This window comes from Oncorhynchus clarkii, chromosome 9, assembly GCF_045791955.1.
Source record: "Oncorhynchus clarkii lewisi isolate Uvic-CL-2024 chromosome 9, UVic_Ocla_1.0, whole genome shotgun sequence".
Classification (NCBI taxonomy): domain Eukaryota; kingdom Metazoa; phylum Chordata; class Actinopteri; order Salmoniformes; family Salmonidae; genus Oncorhynchus; species Oncorhynchus clarkii.
The window spans coordinates 70,917,686-70,940,120 of record NC_092155.1 but is presented as its reverse complement, the minus strand read 5'-3'; the positions used below and the strand labels follow the sequence as shown (position 1 = coordinate 70,940,120).

General features: G+C 45.6%; 2 protein-coding genes and 1 pseudogene across 2 annotated transcripts; all 3 read right to left on the bottom strand.

Moving 5' to 3' along the window:
• The window catches only part of LOC139417612 (eukaryotic translation initiation factor 4B-like), a 32,133-nt pseudogene extending 27,769 nt beyond the window's left edge, over window positions 1-4,364 (bottom strand).
• A 5,637-nt stretch (window positions 4,365-10,001) lies between these two features.
• LOC139417388 (keratin, type I cytoskeletal 18-like) lies at window positions 10,002-12,885 on the bottom strand. The gene is made up of 7 exons (XM_071166659.1): window positions 12,398-12,885; window positions 11,574-11,656; window positions 11,293-11,449; window positions 11,015-11,179; window positions 10,807-10,932; window positions 10,488-10,705; window positions 10,002-10,174 (listed from the first exon to the last, which is right to left on the bottom strand). Exons 1-7 carry the CDS (start codon window positions 12,809-12,811, stop codon window positions 10,024-10,026), a joined length of 1,314 nt encoding a protein of 437 aa, XP_071022760.1. The 5' UTR covers window positions 12,812-12,885; the 3' UTR covers window positions 10,002-10,023.
• A 1,377-nt stretch (window positions 12,886-14,262) lies between these two features.
• Window positions 14,263-21,298, bottom strand: LOC139416893 (keratin, type I cytoskeletal 18). Its single transcript, XM_071166053.1, has 7 exons — window positions 20,765-21,298; window positions 17,289-17,371; window positions 16,424-16,580; window positions 15,888-16,052; window positions 15,638-15,763; window positions 15,056-15,276; window positions 14,263-14,771 (listed from the first exon to the last, which is right to left on the bottom strand). Exons 1-7 carry the CDS (start codon window positions 21,206-21,208, stop codon window positions 14,651-14,653), a joined length of 1,317 nt encoding a protein of 438 aa, XP_071022154.1. The 5' UTR covers window positions 21,209-21,298; the 3' UTR covers window positions 14,263-14,650.
• Between the last annotated feature and the right edge of the window lie 1,137 nt (window positions 21,299-22,435).

Genomic DNA, 22,435 nt, shown 5'->3' with positions numbered 1-22,435 from the left:
GACTCCACCACTCCCCCCTAGACTCCACCACTCCTACCCCTACCCCTAGACTCCACCACTACCACCCCTACCCCTAGACTACACCACTCCTACCCCTACCCCTCGACTAGACTCCACCACTACCCCCTACCCCTAGACTCCACCACTCCCCCAATAGACTCCATCACCCTAGACTCCACCACTACCACCCCTAGACTCCACCACTACCCCCTATACCCCTAGACTCCACCACTCCCCTAATAGACACCATCACGCTTACCCCTACCCCTAGACTCCACCACTACCACTCCCCCCCTAGACTCCACCACTCCTACCCTAGACTCCACCACTCCCCCCTAGACTCCACCACTCCCCCCTAGACTCCACCACTCCCCCCTAGACTCCACCACTCCCCCCCTTGACTCCACCACTCCCCCCCTAGACTCCACCACTCCTACCCCTACCCCTAGACTCCACCACTCCCCCCTAGACTCCACCACTCCTACCCCTACCCCTAGACTCCACTACTACTACCCCTACCCCTGGACTCCACCACTACCACCACTACCACCCCTACCCCTAGACTCCACCACTCCTACCCTAGACTCCACCACTACCACCCCTACCCCTAGACTCCACCACTACCCCCTCTACCCCTAGACTCCACCACTGCCCCAATAGACTCCATCAGGCTTACCCTACCCCTAGACTCCACCACTACCACTCCCCCCCTAGACTCCACCACTCCCCCCTAGACTCCACCACTCCTACCCCTACCCCTAGACTCCACCACTACCACCCCTACCCCTAGACTCCACCACTACCACCCCTACCCCTAGACTCCACCACTCCCCCCTAGACTCCACCACTCCTACCCCTACCCCTAGACTCCACCACTACCACCCCTACCCCTAGACTCCACCACTCCCCCCCTAGACTCTACCACCAATACCCCTAGACTCCACCACTCCCCCCTAGACTCCACCACTCCTACCCCTACCCCTAGACTCCACCTCTCCTACCCCTACCCCTAGACTCCACCACTCCCCCCCTAGACTCTACCACCAATACCCCTAGACTCCACCACTCCCCCCTAGACTCCACCACTACCACCCCTACCGTTAGACTCCACCACTCCCCCCCTAGACTCTACCACCAATACCCCTAGACTCCACCACTCCCCCCTAGACTCCACCACTCCTACCCCTACCCCTAGACTCCACCACTCCCCCCCTAGACTCCACCACTCCTACCCCTACCCCTAGACTCCACCACTCCTACCCCTACCCCTAGACTCCACCACTACCACCCCTACCCCTAGACTCCACCACTCCTACCCTAGACTCCACCACTCCTACCCCTAGACTCCACCACTACCACCCCTACCCCTAGACTCCACCACTCCCCCCCTAGACTCCACCACCCCTACCCCTAGACTCCACCACTACCACCCCTACCCCTAGACTCCACCACTCCCCCCCTAGACTCCACCACTCCCCCCCTAGACTCCACCACTCCCCCCCTAGACTCCACCACTCCCCCCCTAGACTCTACCACCCCTACCCCTAGACTCCACCACTCCCCCCCTAGACTCCACCACCCCTACCCCTAGACTCCACCACTACCACCCCTACCCCTAGACTCCACCACTCCCCCCCTAGACTCCACCACTCCCCCCCTAGACTCCACCACTCCCCCCCTAGACTCCACCACTCCCCCCCTAGACTCTACCACCCCTACCCCTAGACTCCACCACTCCCCCCCTAGACTCCACCACCCCTACCCCTAGACTCCACCACTACCACCCCTACCCCTAGACTCCACCACTCCCCCCCTAGACTCCACCACTCCCCCCCTAGACTCCACCACTCCCCCCCTAGACTCTACCACTCCAACCCCTAGACTCTACCACCCCTACCCCTAGACTCCACCACTCCTACCCCTACCCCTAGACTCTACCACCCCTACCCCTAGACTCCACCACTCCCCCCTAGACTCCACCACTCCTACCCCTACCCCTAGACTCCACCACTACCACCCCTACCCCTAGACTCCACCACTACCACCCCTACCCCTAGACTACACCACTCCTACCCCTACCCCTAGACTCTACCACCCCTACCCCTAGACTCCACCACTCCCCCTAGACTCCACCACTCCTACCCCTACCCCTAGACTCCACTACTACTACCCCTACCCCTAGACTCCACCTTTCCTACCCCTACCCCTAGACTCCACCACTACCACCACTACCACCCCTACCCCTAGACTCCACCACTCCTACCCTACACTCCACCACTACCACCCCTACCCCTAGACTCCACCACTACCACCCCTACCCCTAGACTCTACCACTCCCCCCTAGACTCCACCACTCCTACCACTACCCCTAGACTCCACCACTCCTACCCCTACCCCTAGACTCCACCACTCCTACCCCTACCCCTAGACTCTACCACTCCCCCCTAGACTCCACCACTACCACCCCTACCCCTAGACTCCACCACTACCACCCCTACCCCTAGACTCCACCACTCCCCCCTAGACTCCACCACTCCTACCACTACCCCTAGACTCCACCACTTCTACCCCTAGACTCCACCACTCTCCCCCCTAGACTTCACCACTCCCCCCTAGACTCCACCACTCCTACCCCTAGACTCTACCACCCCTACCCCTAGACTCCACCACTCCCCCCTAGACTCCACCACTCCTACCCCTACCCCTAGACTCCACCACTCCCCCCCTAGACTCCACCACTCCCCCTTAGACTCCACCACTCCCCCCCTAGACTCCACCACTCCTAACCCTACCCCTAGACTCCACCACTCCCCCCCTAGACTCCACCACTCCCCCCCTAGACTCCACCACTCCCCCCCCTAGACTCCACCACTCCCCCCTAGACTCCACCACTCCCCCCCTAGACTCCACCACTCCCCCCCCTAGACTCCACCACTCCCCCCCTAGACTCCACCACTCCCCCCCCTAGACTCCACCACTCCCCCCCCTAGACTCAACCACTCCCACCCCAGATGACCGTAGAGCTTATAACATCAGACAGAGCTATGAATATGTGTCCTGTTGGAACCTCAGTCCCAAAGCTCCTATGTGAGTTGCTTTTGACACTACGGTATTCTGCCCACTCAAACTGCACAATGATCAAGCCGATAATACAGTGTAACAAGATATGATGATGTCACTCTCAGATAGAAAGTGTCTTACAGTCTTACAGGTAACTCATCTCTGGGTTCTATAAGACCCTTGGCATAGTCTTTTATGAGTATTAGTGCTAAAGCCAAGTAGCGGTTTACAACATTTCTCCCTTCTGCCCAACAACTGCAGAGTTTTTTTCCACTTCTGTCTAGGGGAGAGATAGTGCCTGACTCCCAGCAGTAGCAGAAAGTTCCTTTTTTGGTCTTATCTGACTGGAATGACAGGCCAAATGCCAAGTAGTCCAAAGGGAGGAAGACTTAGCAAAGCTGCATGATTGCGTCTAAGGCCTGGACTGCTGCTGTGTAGTTTCACAGTCAGAGCTGTCATGCCAGGAGAATTTTCAGATGAAATACTCAGATAAGACAAGTTAGTATGCATGAAATTAGGGTCATACATAGCCTGCTGGTAATTATATATAATTACAACTTTTTTTTCTGTCGTATTCTCAATGGCTGTTATCTGTAAATACTGGAAGTGATCTGATAGTATAACTAGCATACAAGCCAATGCATTCCTATAGCAATAGGATTGTGGATTAGTCATTGGAAAAGTGGGATCCCATGTTGGTCAACATCTTCTCCAGAGGAGCAGGAAGTCACGAGGAGTAAAGCAGAAGTTCTGCATGACTGCTGTGACCAGACGTGACTGGGGCCTGGCCAGTAGAGGGTCTGTGACCCGCCGTGATTGGAGCCTGGCCAGTAGAGGTTCTGTGACCAGCCGTGCCTGGGGCCTGGCCAGTAGAGGTTCTGTGACCAGCCGTGCCTGGGGCCTGGCCAGTAGAGGTTATGTGACCCGCCGTGCCTGGGGCCTGGCCAGTTGAGGTTCTGTGACCAGCCGTGCCTGGGGCCTGGCCAGTAGAGGTTCTGTGACCAGCCGTGCCTGGGGCTTGGCCAGTAGAGGTTATGTGACCCGCCGTGCCTGGGGCCTGGCCAGTAGAGGTTCTGCGACCAGCCGTGCCTGGGGCCTGGCCAGTAGAGGTTCTGCGACCAGCCGTGCCTGGGGCATGGCCAGTAGAGGGGTGTGATGGTGGTGACAGTCTCCTGATGACCCTGTTGTCACTGTGGTAACTGTTACAGCCGCGTGGTCACAGCCACTGTGGCCCCTTTTACAGCTTTGCGGTCACAGTCATACACTCCCTGATGACATGTGTCCAGTCCAGGCAGACCAATCATTTCTCACAGATAGAGAATATTACTCATGTAAAATGCTACTTTCTAATCTATTTTATAGTATAAAGATGGTTTACTCAGAGGCCGTTAGTGTGTTTGCCACTGTTGCTCTGGCAACATTCACTGAAAACGTTGATGTATATGTTGCCAGAACAACTGGGCAAACAAGGATTCTTATTCCTTAATTTTTTTTTACCAGGTAAGTTGACTGAGAACACATTCTCATTTACAGCAACGACCTGGGGAATAGTTACAGGGGAGAGGAGGGGGATGAATGAGCCAATTGTAAACTGGGGATGATTAGGTGGCCATGATGGTTTGAGGGCCAGATTGAGAATTTAGCCAGTTAACACTGCTACTCTTACAATAAGTGCCATGGGATCTTTAATGACCTCAGAGAGTCAGGACACCCGTTTAAAATCCTGTCCAAAAGACAGCACCCTACACAGAGCAGTGTCCCCAATCACTGCCCTGGGGAATTGGAATATTTTTAAGACCAGAGAAAAAGAATGCCTCCTACTGGCACTCCAACACCACCTGGTCTCCCATCCAGGGACCAACCAGGACCAACCCTGCTTAGCTTCTGTAGCAAGACTGTAGTGGGATGCAGGGTGGTATGCTGCTTGCATGAATTACACAAACCTCTCCTCTCAACATAGTCTAGGAAACAAATGTCATGAAAGAAGGGCTTTACACAAAACATCCAATGTGTGACTAAAGAGATGCCAAGTTAAGTCAGAGGATTGACACAATGTCCTGAAGACTTTGGACCTTGGCAACGAAGGACCTTCACAACAAATAGACCAAGGTGGACACCCTCCAGTATAGGGTGGGAGAGATGTCTCTCAGGGTGTGTTCATAAATTCTATCTGGAGTGGCAGAGTGCGCTCAGAGTGTTGTCAGATTGTCCATTCGTGAGTTCAGAGCGTTTTACTCTCGGAGCGCTCAGAGTGCACACTGGAGTGCCGAGGAGTAGTGTTGATCCAAGCGTTCTGACCTCACAACGGCAGTCAAGCACCCAAGCTAACTGGCTAACGTTGGCTAGCTACTTCCAGACACAAATGAGAGAACACCTCACATTTTACTCACCCTAGCAGAGCTGGTTAGGCTGTTTTCATGTTATCCAGAGCTTTGGTGACCTGTAACTGTGCTGCTGGCAACAATTTAATTACGCTTTTTTGCCAACGTTTATTCAACGGGTGTTGAGCGTTCGTAAATTCATCAGTTATTCTGCTCTCTGGCACGCTCAGACGAGAGTGCTCTGAAATCATAGTAGATAGCCGGAGTGAACTTACGAACGCACCCTAAAATGGATTCCCAGATCATTAACACTTGGACAGGGCTGTGGATGGGGCTCTGAGGGAATGTCTGATCTAATCATCAAATGGCAGCATTGTTAACTGGAATGATAGGGCAACATGTATATTTCAGCCCAAATAGACTTACCCAAACGTTATTATTTTTCATGAGATGGCCATAAACAATAACTGGTAATGTTGCATTGTTTTACAAAGGTCTGGAAAAAAAATAGTTCAAAATTGCAAAGGACACAAGCTCAAGTAAACATACAATGAAAATCTGAAAAATGTGGTATGATATTTTCCCTATTCAACAAATAAGGCTTGAAATGACTGAAATGATTTTTCTAAATTTAGTAACAATCAAATATAAATGACTTACTATAAGATTTCACCTTTTTTATAACTGTAAGATAATTATCATCATAATTAGTGCACCATTTCATATAACTGACGACAGATCATTTATCTCTAAACGTCCACTGAGCGGCACAGAGACACCATTTAAATGTGTGCAGACTGGTTAATGAATGCAACTCCGTCACTCAGAGAAAGAAGAACATTGATTATTTTTCTGAATAGGCCAGAAAATGTGACATGGGTCTCCCTATACAAATGTGGGGTCTGAAATCTGACACTTCAAGTCAGCTCTGCTGAAAGAGTGGAAACAGAGAGCAGACAGATCGGTCTTTCTGGCGCTATAAAGAAGCTCACAGAAATGTCCTTTGGAGCCGGTCCAGAACTGCTCAAACTCTCCCATTTAGGGGACTTAACATTTAATCCCATGCCTTCTCCTCCACTCTCCACTCCCTACATTCCTCTGGTCAGATACGCCTGTCTTGCCCTTTGTATCAGTGCCCAGATACAAAGGAATGTGAATGGGGTGGACAGGACTACCCTGACCATATTTTCCACTCATAACGGTAAACAGAAAACTATCTGGATCTTGTTTTCCAAGGTCTTGTCCAGAACAGGTTGACAAAGTGAACCTGACGTGTCTATTGGCGTTTCATGTTGGAGGAAAGACCTGTTGATGAACTCAGCAGGTTTGTGGGTGGGTTGTTTTAATTGGGGGGGGGGGGTCATTTCATCCTTTGTTCACTATAAATGTTGACTCTCCCTTCCTGCTATAACATTCCTTTCTCTACACAGTATTCACATAGCAAAGTACAGTGGTCTTTGTACACAATGAACTAAAAGATCCTGAGTTTCTCTAGTCAGACACCATTACTACTTGTTCTAATCATTTAACTTCAATTGTGGAGTTTGAGTTAGTTACTCATTCCAAGAATGCCAAGGTTAGGTTTTAGATGAGCTTACGTTTGGTACAGGCATAGAATAATAAGTTCCTGTTCCTTTAGTTTGATTTCATAATAGTGGGTGAATTATTTTAAAACTCATTTTACTCCCAAATGTGTTTTCATGGTAACTCCTCACAGATATACTGTAAGAATTAATGGCACACTGTGAAATCTTACATCAAGAAGTAGACGTTTGCTTACTTCTGCACACCAGGGAGCTGTATTTTTAGCCGAAAGTAGTCATACTATACTGTGTGGCTCTCTGTGACTGGTTGTTCAGTTCTCTGGTTAGAGTTTCCACTGGGACAGACCAATGGGACCAGACCACTTGGACAGACCAATGGGACTAGACCACTGTACCAGACCACTGGGACCAGACCAGTGACTCATGCACCACCGGAACAGCCAAAATACGTCTTTTGTGCGGTTCGCCTGAAATGTCCAACCTTCTACCCAGGCACCAGAAATGGAAAATGAAAAGGAGGGAGAGCCCGAAAGCTAGGTGAACAGTGGCCTCTTTCACACTTATATTCTTACTTAATCCACCCCTCTCCTTCCCCTTGCCTCCCCCGGCCTTCTCACTCCTCCCACACAACCCCCTGCCTGCTACAAGTCAGTTATTTTGAAGTTCATTATCTAGTGCTGCAGGGTTTTTCTTTACTTTTGAATGAGGTTTGAAATAAGGCTGAGATAACCTTTGAACTGGCGGATATGCTTTCTACTAAGTGCTTTACTGTGCTGTCTTTGGCTGTCTCTTCATTGCACATAATCTATTTAATTCCATTCCATTTTAGAGCACTTTACTGGTTCTAAATCTCATTCCAGTCTTGTTGAAACACTGACCATGAATGGCCTCAAACAGCCCAGAGCAAAGTCAAATATACGACTAAGAAAAGACAGTAGACGAGACGGCACTACCTCCCTCATACTGTCTAATACAGTATATGACTGTATGACACCTCCCTCCTACTGTAATATATTACTGTATGACACCTCTCTCCTACTGTAATATATTACTGTATGACACCTCCCTTCTACTGTAATATATTACTGTATGACACCTCCCTCCTACTGTAATATATTACTGTACGACACCTCCCTCCTACTGTAATATATTACTGTATGACACCTCCCTCCTACTGTAATATATTACTGTATGACACCTCCCTCCTACTGTAATATATTACTGTACGACACCTCCCTCCTACTGTAATATATTACTGTATGACACCTCCCTCCTACTGTAACATATTACTGTATGACACCTCCCTCCTACTGTAATATATTACTGTACGACACCTCCCTCATACTGTCTAATATATGACTGTATGACACCTCCCTCCTACTGTAATATATTACTGTACGACACCTCCCTCCTACTGTAATATATTACTGTATGAATCCTCCCTCCTACTGTAATATATTACTGTATGACACCTCCTTCCTACTGTAATATATGACTGTATGACACCTCCCTCCCACTGTAATATATTACTGTATGAATCCTCCCTCCTACTGTAATATATTACTGTATGACACCTCCCTCCTACTGTAATATATGACTGTATGACACCTCCCTTCTACTGTAATATATTACTGTATGACACCTCCCTCCTACTGTAATATATGACTGTATGACACCTCCCTCCGACTGTCTAATAATATATTACTATATGGCACAATTAAATTATTATAATAGGCTGACAGCACTTCCTCCATGGAAAAACTCCATTCCATCCACATGGACATTCCTGTGTATTCCTTTGAATAGTAATCTCTTGGCAGGAGAGTCCAGTGGAGCCCAGTGATGCAGAGGAATGGCAGGTATGCAGTATAGAGATTATGCACACTGTCTCTGGAATTAGCCTGGCATGCTCAGTCTCCCCGATACACTCGCTGCTCTGCTTCCATCCCTCTAATGCAAGGCGGCTGGGGATCTCTGGCTCTAACAACATATATCTGTGTGTGGTCTAGTTTTTAACTTTGAACTAACCAATAACAACCTGTTGATATTAACGTATTGAACCGGATGTCTGATCGTCATAAAGGATGCAAGTGGATCACCATAGAGACCAAAAAAGTGCATCAAATAAAGTGCAGACTAGCTAATGTGCAGGAAAAGAGTGGACTGTGAGTAATGAAATAGCATTGGAATGGAGGCCCAGTCCATCAGTAAGGGGGTAGAGAGGGAATGTTGGGTCAAAATGCAGAATGAACCCAGAATTCCAGAGAACTTCATAGACATGTACGTATCTGACTAGACTGGGAACAGAGCTGGATGGGGTGTGCCAATTCTTTAAAGCTGTATATCTGTGTCTGGGTTTTACGTTGTTGTTGCTTGAGTGATGTTGCTTTCCACGTCACATCAAGAGCTCTATTTTATCCGTATCATGGAAATTCAGAGTTACAGTGTGATTTAAATGTAAAGGAAATGTCTCTGTGTTAGCAGAGGCCTCTGGAATAGCCTGCCAGAGAACCTGAGGGGGGCCTAAACTGTGTACATATTTAAAACAGATCCTAAAGCAAACCTTCTTTTAGCTTTGCTTTTCCTTAGGGTGCTTTTTAATCTCTTAGTTTGTATTGTTATTCTTTTGTTTTTATCTTATGTTTGTTGTGTAGTAAATATTTATATATTTACATTTTTATTTATGTTTTTTCCTGTGAAGCGCTTTGCGTTGCATTCATGTCTGAAATGTGCTATATAAATAAAGCTTGACTTGACTTGATAAATGCTGCAGATGTCGGCTCAATAAGACATTACTATCAGTAATACAGATTCAATAGAGCCCCAATTTAGCATTTATTTCCTGTATGCATTTAGAGAGGAAACCAACTGATTTGTCCTGATTGGTTACAGTAGATGAAAACAGAGACATACACATACAACCATTACATTAAGTGTTTGACTTCATTTATTGTGATTGTTTCATTCGTCATTTTGTGAACAATGAACTGTTATTCTGGCAGTGTTGTGGTGTGTCATAATGGTGATGATGATGATGTTGGTGATGATGAAAATGGTGATGATGATGATGAGAGAGAAGATGTTTCTTGACTGGGTGGTTATCCTTGGACAGCTTCAATCCCTCCTTCAGATTTGACATCCTCAGTCACTCCTTCAGACACTACTTTGCCATCCACTAGTGTCTGGGTGACAACCAGCGTCTTTGTTCGGAAAGCTTTAGTTGGTTTCTTCTCGACAGCAACCTCAACTCTAGAGAGACACAGATGAAAAGACAGATACCATAACTACAACACAGTCATTTCCATATCAGACCTGAGCCCTTGTGCATAGTCGCATGAAGCTAGTTTGAATCTAATTTGCAAATATTCCCATGCCTCATAGAATAACAAGCAAACAATAGAACAAGGCCAGCCGTTTAATGATAAGCTACTAGTACAGCTGTATCGCTCCAGTAACTTGATAGTTTTATCATCTCAACATACTTCAGGTATTGTAGTTGTTACACCACCCATACCAAGCAGGACATGTAGCTCCAGCTGTCATCTCTCCTTGTTTTACTCACTTCAAGTCTCCGTCCAGCAGCCTCCTGTACTCGGCGATCTCAGCCTCCAACTGTATCTTGATGTTGAACAGGATATGGTAGTCCTGTGTCTGATGTTGGATGTCGGAGCGGATGTGGGTCAGCTCAGCCTCCAGCCTCAGGAGGACGGCGTTGTATTTCTGCAACTCCATGTTGTAGCGCATCTCAATGTCATGAAGGTTCCCCTCCAGAGACGCATTCTGTGGTTGGGTGGCAAGTACGCGGTCGTAGGATGGATCCACCAAGATTGAGTTCATTTTGAAATGGTTTGGTAGCTATTGTATAAAATAATCGTTCTTACCAGGCTGATCTGGGACTGAAGCTCAATCTGCAGGGACTGAATGCTCCTCCTGCTTTCACTGAATGTGGTGTGTGCCTCCTTCAGGGCCTCTGTATTCTCAGTCACCTGGACCTGCACCTCTGTGATCTGGACACACACACACACACCAACATGTTAACCCACAGTAATACAGTGCAGAACATTGAAAAGTGTTAGGAAGGAGTCGTACTTTGGATTCATGCCACTCTTTGAGCTCCTCCTGGCTCTTCAAGGCCATCTTCTCGTACTTGGCCCTCATCTCCTCCATGATCTTTCCCAGGTCGTGTCCCTTAGAAGCATCCACCTCCACCTGCACGCCAGCCATGGAAATCTGGGTGCGTAGCTCCAGCACATCCTGACACAAAGGAAACAAGGAAATCCATTAAATTAATGACATGGCGTTTATGGTAGTAACCTAGCTATGTAACCTATTTGAAAATTTGTCAGTTGACAGGAACCGTTCCTTACCTCTGCATGGTTCTTCTTCAGGTTGATCAGTTCCTCTGTCAGAAACTCGATATCGTTCTCCAGATGCAGCTGGAGCACGATGGTGTCATCAAGTGTTCTCCTCAGATTTGCGACATCACTCTCGACAGTCTGGCGCGTCCCAATCTCACTTTCATGCCTATTGACAACAACATTAAGAATGTAAAGACGTGGACATAGCCATAATGAAAGAATGTTGGCCCTATAGATTCATGCCAACAGATGATAGCAAGTGACACGTTTCTTTGTTTATAAGCACTCACTTGACCTTGAAGTCCTCTGCGGCTAGGCCGGCACCCTCAACTCGGATAGCAATCTGTGCATTGCCCACTGTCATCTCCAATATCTGAGGGAATATTAGAGGTAGGAGAGGGATGATTCTGGGTATATCTGTGGATCTGTTCTACAGGGTGGAGCAACATAAACATGTCCCTGGGTGAAACCCGTCACTCCATCTTTGTGCAGGTAGAAACAAAGTGACACTCACTTAAATATCTATACAGCGTCAACATGGTTTAGCCACCTCTGATAAGATGTGCTGTAAATCACATCAGTTTACTGCGGGGTGGTTCTGTGAAACCTCGCATAATAAAAGGCTTGAGACAGTATTTCCCAACTCTTTTCCTCCAGTACTCCCAGCAGTATAGATTATTTTGTTGTAGCCCCAGACAAACACACCTCATTTAACTCATCAATGGCTTGATGATTAGTTGACGAGTTGAATCAGGAGTGCTTGTCCGGGGTTACAGTAAAAATGTGTACTTTTGGGGGTATTTAAGAACTGCAAATATTGGCTTTAAATATTGTGAAATTAATGAGTGGGGAGACTTAATTAACCATACAGTAGGGGTGGTTTGGAGCAGTCAGGATCAGGGTTGGGGTCAATTCCATTTAAATTCCAGTCAATTCTGGAAGTACCCCAAAAAACAGTGATCTTCAAAGAAAAAAAAATGGAATTGGAATTTGGTTTACTTTCTGAATTGACTTGATTTGAAATAGAATTTACCCTGAACAGGATATGGTTCCACACACATAATACTTTGTATGAATCACACTTGAATTTAATGTCATTATTTGAGGGCCTCACCTTCTTCCTCAGGTCCTCCAGCGTGGCTTCGTAGCGGCTGTAGTCTGCCCCAGCAGGCCCTTTCTTCTCCAGTACCTCCCTGATCTGTAGCTCCAGCTTGTCGTTGACCTGCTCCAGGTTCTTTACTGACTCCAGGTAGGTGGCCAGACGGTCATTCAGGAGCTGCATGTTGAGCTTCTCATTACCCATAGTGAAGCCACCATCAGCTGTAACACCTGTGTACACCTGGTGCTCTGCCCCTCCTCTGAAGCCCCCGAGCCTGCTGGTGTGGACGGAGGAGATTCTGGTCCCGTGTACCCCGCCACCGCCATGGGCACTCTGTGAGCTCCATGGCTTTGCGTGTAGGCCTCCACTGCCACTTTCAGCACGATGACAAGTAAATCCAGGATGCGTACTGATACGTACAGACTCCATGTCTTCAGAGAGGAAATCCAAGAAGAAGAGAAGGAGAAACAGAGAACCACCTGACACTGGCACAGATTGATTCTACCGAGCGCGAGGAGGATGGATGTTAAAGTTTTTATATACCAGTGTAAATTCTGACGCGCCACTCCCTACGATCACTATCACTTTCTAACCTTTAGTCTCCTACATAGACTCTGTCCTCTCCACCTCTCCACCCCCCATTGTGACTGTGGTTTGGTAATTATGGTCAATGAGGAAGGGGAAAGTGTAGTCTATGCCACTTATGTAAGATTGAACCGTAGATAGCAAATGTACTGAATTTAAAATAGCAGTTATTGACTCTTATTCGGAAGTCATTCAGAATCAATATTGAAAGCCAACTGCTGTTCTATTGTAATCTAATATCAATAGCTAAGGAAGGAACAGGAAAGGGAATACCAAGTCAGTTGCACAACTGAATGTCTTCAACCGAAGAGATAGCCGTAGGAGATAGCCTCACAGTGTTGTTTTACTGCTGCTGTTTAATTATTTGTTACTTTTATTTTACATTTTTGACTATTCTATTTTTTTGCTTAACACTTATTTTTATTTATTTTCTTAACTTCTTAAAGCATTGTTGGTTAAGGGTTTAAGGGCTCTACTGTACACATACACGGCACATGTGTACAGTATTGTGTTGTATTCGGCACATGTGTACAGTATTGTGTTGTATTCGGCACATGTGTACAGTATTGTGTTGTATTCGGCACATGTGACAAATACAAATATCATTTGATTTGAAATGTGTCTTCCGTAGATAACCCAACCCCTCTGAATCAAAGCTAACCAATAAAGCAAACATTTATTTCATCATGTGGCTCAGCTGGTAGAGCATGGCGCTTGCAATGGCAGGGTTTTTGGTTCAATTCCCACAGGGGACCTGTATCGAAAAAGCATGAAACTGTATGGACTCACTGCTGTAAATTGCTCTGGATTAGAGCGTCTGTTAAATGACTAAAATATCATGTTTGATCATTTGTAAAGCACTATTAGTAGGTAACATAACACTAACTATAAAACATACTGGTGTGGCAGGGTAGCCTAGTGGTTAGAGTGTTGGACTAGTAACCGAAAGGTTGCAAGATCAAATCCCTGTGTGCTGACTAGGTACAAATCTGTCATTCTGTCCCTGAACAAGGCAGTAAACCCACTGTTCCTAGGCTATCATTCAAAATAAGAATTAGTTCTTAACTGACTTGTCTAGTTAAATAAAAAGGTTTAAAAAAAAACGATTTCCATATTTCAGATCTGTGCAAATTATTAACTTCTCTGTTCAATGTGTGTTAATTATTTGTGTCAATTTGTTGTATTAAAGTTGCCATGATGACATTTACCACAATCTATGAGAAGTGATAACCTATAAAACCTGATTGTTGAGTTACACAGCAAGTGCATAGCCATTAAAAGAGAAGAGCCAAGAGTCTGACCAATGTTTTATTGGACAATGAAAGTACATCACACCAGGCAAATTCAACTGGACAGAAAGAAAACTAAGATGACAAGGGTAGAAAAATACATTTGACAGATTTACAGATATTTTACTTAATCCAATTGCTAGTTTTAAAGGTAAAATCATATTGGTTAAAGCCAATTTCATCCCAAATTACTCAGTTCTGAACTTGTACTGTAAATGTATATACGCCTAAATGCGTAAGTTAAAAAACACTTAAGACTCAAAAGCAAAAGAAACATGATGAAATAAATAAAGTGGAGATCATTTTCTTCTTATCCAGCTAGATGTTATCTTATGTCTATGGTGTGTTGGATGGTGTTGTACAATCAGGACGATGTGGAATGATGGATGTAGTCTCACAGGTTCCTCTCCTTTGTCTCTGTGCTGGAGGAGACAACCTTCCCGTCCACCAGGGTCTGTGTGACGGTCATCACCTTGGTCTTCACTGTCCGCTGGTCCTCCAGAGCATCCTGGAGCCTGAGAGAGAGAGGGAGAGAGAGAGAGAGGGAGAGAGAGAGAGAGAGAGAGAGAGAGAGAGAGAGAGAGAGAGAGACATTCACAACTATCAGTCAACATAAAAATATTTATGCAATGGTTATTTTTGCCTCCAAGACAGAAAATGGCCATTGGATGACTATTTACCACAGTAGGCTCTTGGCCGGCAACAAACTTAATGTTCATTCCCTTTCTCAAGTCTGCTTAATTATAGGAATTATGCATGCAACACCAATTAAGGATTTCTCTCCCTCTGTCTTACTCACTTGAAGTCTCCTCCGTCCAGCAGTCTCCTGTATGTGGCGATCTCCGCCTCCAGCTTCATCTTGATGTTGAGCAGGTGCTCGTACTCCTGCGTCTGCTGCTGGATGTTGGAGCGGAGGTTAGTCAGCTCAGACTCCAGACCCACGAGGATCTTGTTCAAGGATTCCATCTCCATGTTGTAGCGCATCTCCGTGTCTCGCAACGTCCCCTCCAGAGATCCTTTCTGTTAGACAGAGAGAGAGAGGAAGAGTAAAGACAGTCAGTACAGGTGATTGTAACTTGTAAATTAGCATAAAACTTAAAAGAAAAACTCCACCCCAAAAAACTATCATTTGGTGTTTGTTTCATAAGTCCATTGTTGATATAGTCCCAAAATGTGGTGCATGTCAGCAATCCAGTTTTCAAGATATATAACTTTTAAAATATAGAAATGTGGCTGACATGTAAAACCTGGGACAATATCAACAATAGACTAATTAAAGAAATACCAAAAGATTGAGTTTTCCTTTAACCAATAGCATTGATGCCATGATGACTTTTGTACACACTGGCTGTGTGAATATAGTATTGTTGAGGGATCTTACCAAGCTCTTTTGTGAGTCCAGCTCGATCTCCAGTGTCTGTAGCTGTCTACGGAGGTCGTTGATCTCTGTGTGTGCGCCTTGGAGGGCCTCTGTGTTCTGTGACACCACAGACTGCACCTCTGTGATCTGGAAGGGACATAGAGGTGATACAGATGTCAGTTTAAAAATCATTGGTTAAGTAGGAGTTTCTGTGACGGTTTCACTGTGAAGTCATCAGTGTGTGGTAAATTAATAAGCTGGTAGGTGTTACCCGTGTTTCATGCCATGCTTTGAGCTCCTCTTGGTTCTTCAGGGCCTCTTTCTCGTACTTGGCCCGGACCTCAGCCATGATGGCGGCCAGGTCCTGGCCCTTAGGAGCATCCACGTCCACCTGCACTCCAGACTGGGAGATCATGTTACGCATCTCCATCACTTCCTGTTGGGGTAGAAGGACAACAACGTTAAAATTCATTAAGCAATATGTTTTCAAGAGTGAAGTCAGCGTCCGTATTTAGGCTGTTCGTTTGGGTACTCAACGTGCCCCCCCTGGGTGCGTCCTATGTGTGTGCCGCACCCACCACACCCCCGCTAAATCCCAAAGATCTCACACGAAACAACCCCTGTTTTTACAGTATGGTTGACTGTCTCCGATGGTGGCATGCTAGGTCTTGCTCTATTTAAGCCATTGTGATGACAAGGGAGATGGTAAACATTTGTTTGGTGGTGCAAGAGGGGTGGGGTTGTGTACCATATTGGTTTGGTGGTTGAAAGGGGGGGGGGGTTGGGGTTGGGCCATGGTGAACTTACGTTGTCGTGGTTCTTCTTCAGGAAGATGAGCTCCTCCTTCAGAGCTTCGATCTCACTCTCCAGGTTCATGCGGCCCATGTTGGTGTCATCTATGACCTTCCTCAGGCCAACGATGTCAGCCTCCACAGACTGGCGTATGGACAGCTCAGACTCAAACCTGCAACACACAGCAAACAGCATCAGATACAATGCCCTGGAGCGCTACGGTGAAATATTCTCAAAAGTGTCCGTTTAAAGGCCCAGTGAGGTCAAAACATAATTTTCCTGTGTTTTGTATATACTTCCATAATATGAGATTTGAATAATACTGTGAAAGTGTTAAAATTATGATAATGCCCAATTAGTGTAAGAGCTGTTTGAAAAGACATCCTGAAATTTCAGCCTGTTTTGGTGGGAAGGAGTTTTGGCCTGCCTGATGACATCACCAGGCGATCATTTGGTTAGTAGACCAATTAGAAAGAGAGTTCCAAACCTCTCTGCCAATAACACCTAGTTTTCAGTTTTCCACTCCCCACGAAGAACACTTCCAGAAAATCCTAGCTAAATTATTTATTGAGAAATGTGTCTTTGCTAAGAAGCCATTTCTGTGTCAGTTTGACCATTTTAATTGAAAACAATCACAGTAAGGTATTTAAATATTTGGATATTGCGATAAAAAACGGCTGCGTTGGACAGTTAAAGCATAGACTGTAGAGTATGGAGGGTATGCAGTTAATGTGTCACAAGTTACTGTTAATTAAGGTGTGTCAGCAACCGTCTGCTTGTTTAGTCACCGTTAATTAAGGCGTGTCAGCAAATGTCTGCTTATTTTACACCGTTAATTAAGGTGCGTGTGCAACTGTCTGCTTTGCCTAGCTTGACTTACTTCACCCTGAAGTCATCAGCAGCTAAGCGGGCATTGTCGATCTGAAGACACATACGGGCGTTGTCTGTTGTGGCATCAAACACCTGCCATTGACAAGGAGAAAATAAGTTAACGTCAACATACTTTTCATTTCATTTCTTTCACAGCAGTTTCAATGCTGTACTATTGTGTAACGAGTATGAAAGTGACAAGGCTGATGACAGTGGCAGCCAGGAGCAGCGGAGGCCAGCTGCCCCACAGCCGCAGTGTTTGCTCTCCATGGTATAGTAGATAAGGCTGGCGATGGATGGATGCAGGTTACAAAGTTCGGGAGGCAATCATTAACAAACAGCCAAGCTGAAAGTGCAGTGGAATACATGTCAGGATGGAGGCAGGTGATTTGCATCAGGCGGGAGGTTGGTGTGTGTGTGTGTGTGTGTGTGTGTGTGTGTGTGTGTGTGTGTGTGTGTGTGTGTGTGTGTGTGTGTGTGTGTGTGTGTGTGTGTGTGTGTGTGTGTGTGTGTGTGTGTGTGTGTGTGTGTGTGTGTGTGTGAGGTTGGTGTGTGTGTGTGTGTGTGTGGGAGGTTGGTGTGTGTGATGGGGAGGGGGTGGTTACTGGGTTGGGTTTCCTGTTGTTCCTGTCGTGAGAAGCCTTGTTTTTGTAAAGGAGGAATATTTGAACTAGCGGTCACATCCTGGTATCACGACAAAGAAAAATAAACCCATTGTGATCTATGCGTTGGGGGTTGATTACGTGCCATGGGCAGTTGGTAAAGCCACCACATCCATGTTGGCAAACACCAGCTTAACTCCCTAGGCATTCCCCCCCTGACCTTTTATGTAAGGCTTCATAATGACAACCATAACAAGAGCAGCAGACTAAGCAAATATTTTAACACATATTTACACAGCTCATGTTCAGTTTACCATTGGTTTTTCTAATTTTCAAGGTTAAGTTCAATGTCCTTGTTTGGAATTTTTTTCAAAGGGACAAAGAGAAGAAATAAGATAGCGGACTGAACACTCCACGGTGAAGGAAGTGACTAAACTCCACTCCACGGTGAAGGAAGTGACTGAACTCCACTCTGCAGTGAAGGAAGTGACTGAACTCCACTCCACGGTGAAGGAAGTGACTGAACTCCACTCTGCAGTGAAGGAAGCGACTAAACTCCACTCTGCAGTGAAGGAAGTGACTGAACTCCACTCTGCAGTGAAGGAAGTGACTGAACTCCCCTCCACGGTGAAGGAAGTGACTGAACTCCACTCTGCAGTGAAGGAAGTGACTGAACTCCACTCCACGGTGAAGGAAGTGACTGAACTCCACTCTGCAGTGAAGGAAGCGACTAAACTCCACTCTGCAGTGAAGGAAGCGGACTGAACTCCACTCTGCAGTGAAGGAAGCGGACTGAACTCCACTCTGCAGTGAAGGAAGCGACTAAACTCCACTCTGCAGTGAAGGAAGCGGACTGAACTCCACTCTGCAGTGAAGGAAGCAGACTAAACTCCACTCTGCAGTGAAGGAAGCGACTAAACCACTCTGCAGTGAAGGAAGCGGACTGAACTCCACTCCACGGTGAAGGAAGTTTCTGATGAACTCCACCAACTGAGTGGATCAGAGACCAGGTTTTGTGGAATTCAGCTCCGACTACATCGATTCGCCCAAGGTCAATACTTAAAAAAATTATAATTATGAAACGCTTACCTTGTATCTATGTTTGTCCTCTTTTTCTTTGTTTGCTGAAATCCATACTTTTTCACTAAAAGCTAATCAAATACAACCACTGACTGTTTCCTTGTTGAGATTCAATTGGCACATGTGCATTATTGAAAAAGTATGGATTTCAGCAAACCAAGAAAGGCACACATTTACAGAGGACGGACATAGGTACAAGGTAAGCATTTTATAATACAATGTTGTTAAAGTATTGACCATGGGCGAATCGATGTAGTCGGAGCTGAATTCCACAAAGCCTGGTCTCTGCTCCACTCTGTTGGTGGAGTTCATCAGGAACTTAATTCACAATGGAGCGGAGCTCAGTTAGCTAGCAATATAAATTCTGTAATGATAGTCTTGTGATATATTTGCATTTTGTCTCTCGCTATTGGTATCTTGCATCTAATCTCCATATTTTGCATAGTTATTATTCTTGTCACTTTGGGTGGTTTGACTTTGGCACGTTGCTCCAGCAAGGTCTACACAGCAAAACCACAGAAGCATGACTGGAATGTTCCAGAATCCAATGGAAAGAGCTTTTCGGATATGTTTTTTTATATTTTAATAAATAATATAATATAGTATCAGGCAGTATTTACTGCATGCTTTAAAGTACACGAGTAACTTGTTGCAGATGCAAGAGACCTATATTAATGACTGTTTACTAGATGTCTAACAGTATTTTTCCGAAGTATCAGCAGCTCTGAACATTTCCAGTTGAATGACTCAGAATATCCTTGTTCGCCCAACAGTATACACACATAAAGCATTATAAACCCATATGTCAATCATTCAGTACTGTTATATATATATACATGGAACACTATCAGAGAAATGAGAATGGAATGACGTGGTTAGACGGACTACTTCTTAATGACACAGTACATTGACTCCCAAACTCATTTACCATGCTCCACCATCAAAGTAAGGACCACACCATGAAATAGTAGCCTTGTGTAAGTTGTGAGTAAGAACCACACCATAAAAGATCCACAGACCACACACTGGTTGAATCCACGTTGTTAACCAACTTAATTTCAATGAAATTACATTTAACCAACGTGGAATAGACGTTGAATTGACGTCTGTGCCCAGTGGGTAGTAGCCTTGTGTAAGGAGTTCAACTTTCTCTCATCTATAGTCTATGGTGGAGTTTTCTCATTTAATTTACTGCTACACACTTACCACAGCTGAGAGAAAATATCAAAATAACCTTTTTAACTTTACCTACAGCTGTAACGACTCTCCCAGTTTGCATGGTTAAATTTGTGCAAAACTCTTGCTGGTTATAATGCAGATAATCATTTGAAATGCTACAGTATCGTGGTTTCATTGCTAACAATCTTTGTGCTAGACAGTTAACTGATAGCAGGAAGTTAAATAAACACATCCATGACCCCTGAAAATGCTAGCTGGACCTGGAACTCTGGCCATGTCGAAGGTCAGCTAGCAGAACCCCTTGGAATTCCCCTTCTTATTGCTTTCTGTCTGCCCCTTGACCTTCTGCCTGGGGATGCCGGCACCTTGCCATCACTAATCAGCAGGGTTCTAACGAACGAACCAGCTACACTGGGTCTTTACTACCCAGGTCAATAACCTGACAAGGATATAGTAGGGCCACTGTGTTTCCTCTGTCACTCTGTTACTCTCTTCTGTCGGGTCAGCCATTCTAGGACAGTGAACTTGCATTTGAAATATATATTACTTCCCTAAAGCTCAATGGTGTAGGGTTTGTCCAGCATCTCATACTAGCCAGTACTCCTTCCTCCCCCTGGCCTCTCACCTTCTTCCTCAGGTCATCCAAGATGGCGTTGTAGCGGCTGTAGTCGTTGACGTCTGGGCCTCTCTTCTCCATGGCCTCCCTGATCTTCAGCTCCAGTTTGCCGTTGGCCTGCTCCAGGTTCCTCACCATCTCTAGGTAGGATGCCAGACGGTCGTTGAGGTTCTGCATGGCAAACTTCTCATTGCCCATGATGTGAGCAGTGTCCCCGCTGGCGCTCACCTGGATGCTGCTGGACATGGAGCCCCCGGAGCCTCCCATCCCAACCCCCATCCCTCCCATCCCGCTTCGCACACCCGAATAGGACACAGAAGAGATTCGGGTCCCCTGACCCCCAGCACCACCATAGGTGCTGGCGGCCCGGTAGGTGGGAGCAGTAGAGTTGTGAGTGATGGAGTAGCCGTACCCACTGCCAGGTCCCCTGACGCTGCTTCGTTTGACACTCATTTTGTTAGATGGAGTGAGATTGAGAAAGGCACAGAGAGTTGAGAGTGGGCCGGCAGAAACAGGAGCACACAGACACACAGAGCATGGGAAGAGAGGAAGCCGCTCAAACTTTATAACCCTGCTGGCCCCCACAGTCCCTCCCCCTAAACACTCCTCTCTTTCCAGGTTCCCTCCCTCTCTCCTCTGTGCACCAAAAGCACTTTTTTTTATAGAATCCTTTGTTTGGCTTTGCACTCTCAAACTTGAAACTCTACAATATACTGTAATTTAAAATGTGAATTTTTGTTTGCCTCAGTTTGTAACTATTCCATGTCAAAGTCCATCGGTAATTTGAGATTTTCATCTCTTTAGTTATAATGTCACAAAGTAAGTAATCAATGTATATTAATTATGGACTGGTACAACAGAGTGATGGTAATCAGAAATATTTTCTGATTGTATATACTATTAATTCTGGACCCAAATATGGTCATTTTTTATATGAACCACATGTGTGAACTGTAATGTGTTATTAATGTATTTGTGTTCCACTCCCTAGACACCTAGACAAGGTGTTTCTCAATTTCCTGACCGGTATACATTCTTCCTGAGAAATGACGGATAGTGAGCAGGGGTTAGTCATGTTCCTGAGAACACCTGAAATCACATAAAACTTTTTATTTCAAGTTGTGACAACTCATGTCCCTGCCAGTTTGCATCGCAAATCACACAGGTGTAAAAAGGCGCAATCCAGAATTGGTAAACGCATTTTTGGACTTATATAGATTAAATTATATAGGCTAATGCCATGGAATCTTGAAGAATGTATCTCATAAATGTCTCATGAGTTTAGATCAACTGTCGTACCCTATCAGAATCCCAAAATATAAGCTTCTTAAAACCTCTTAAGGATCGGGCCCTTTTTTAAAATGTTCACCTAAAATGACATAACCAAATCTAACTGCCTGCAGCTCAGCACCTGAAGCAAGGATATCCATATTCTTGATACCATTTGAAAGGAAACACTTTGAAGTTTGTGGAAATGTGAAATGAATGAAGGAGAATATAACACATTAGATCTGGTAAGAGATAATACAAAGAAAGAAACTTGTTTTTTTAATTTTTTTAAATCATCTTTGAAATGCAAGAGAAAGGCCACACTGTATTATTCCAGGATAGGCGCAATTCCGATTGTGTTCCACTCCTTAGACAAGGTGTTTCTCAATTTCCTGACCGGCATACATTCTT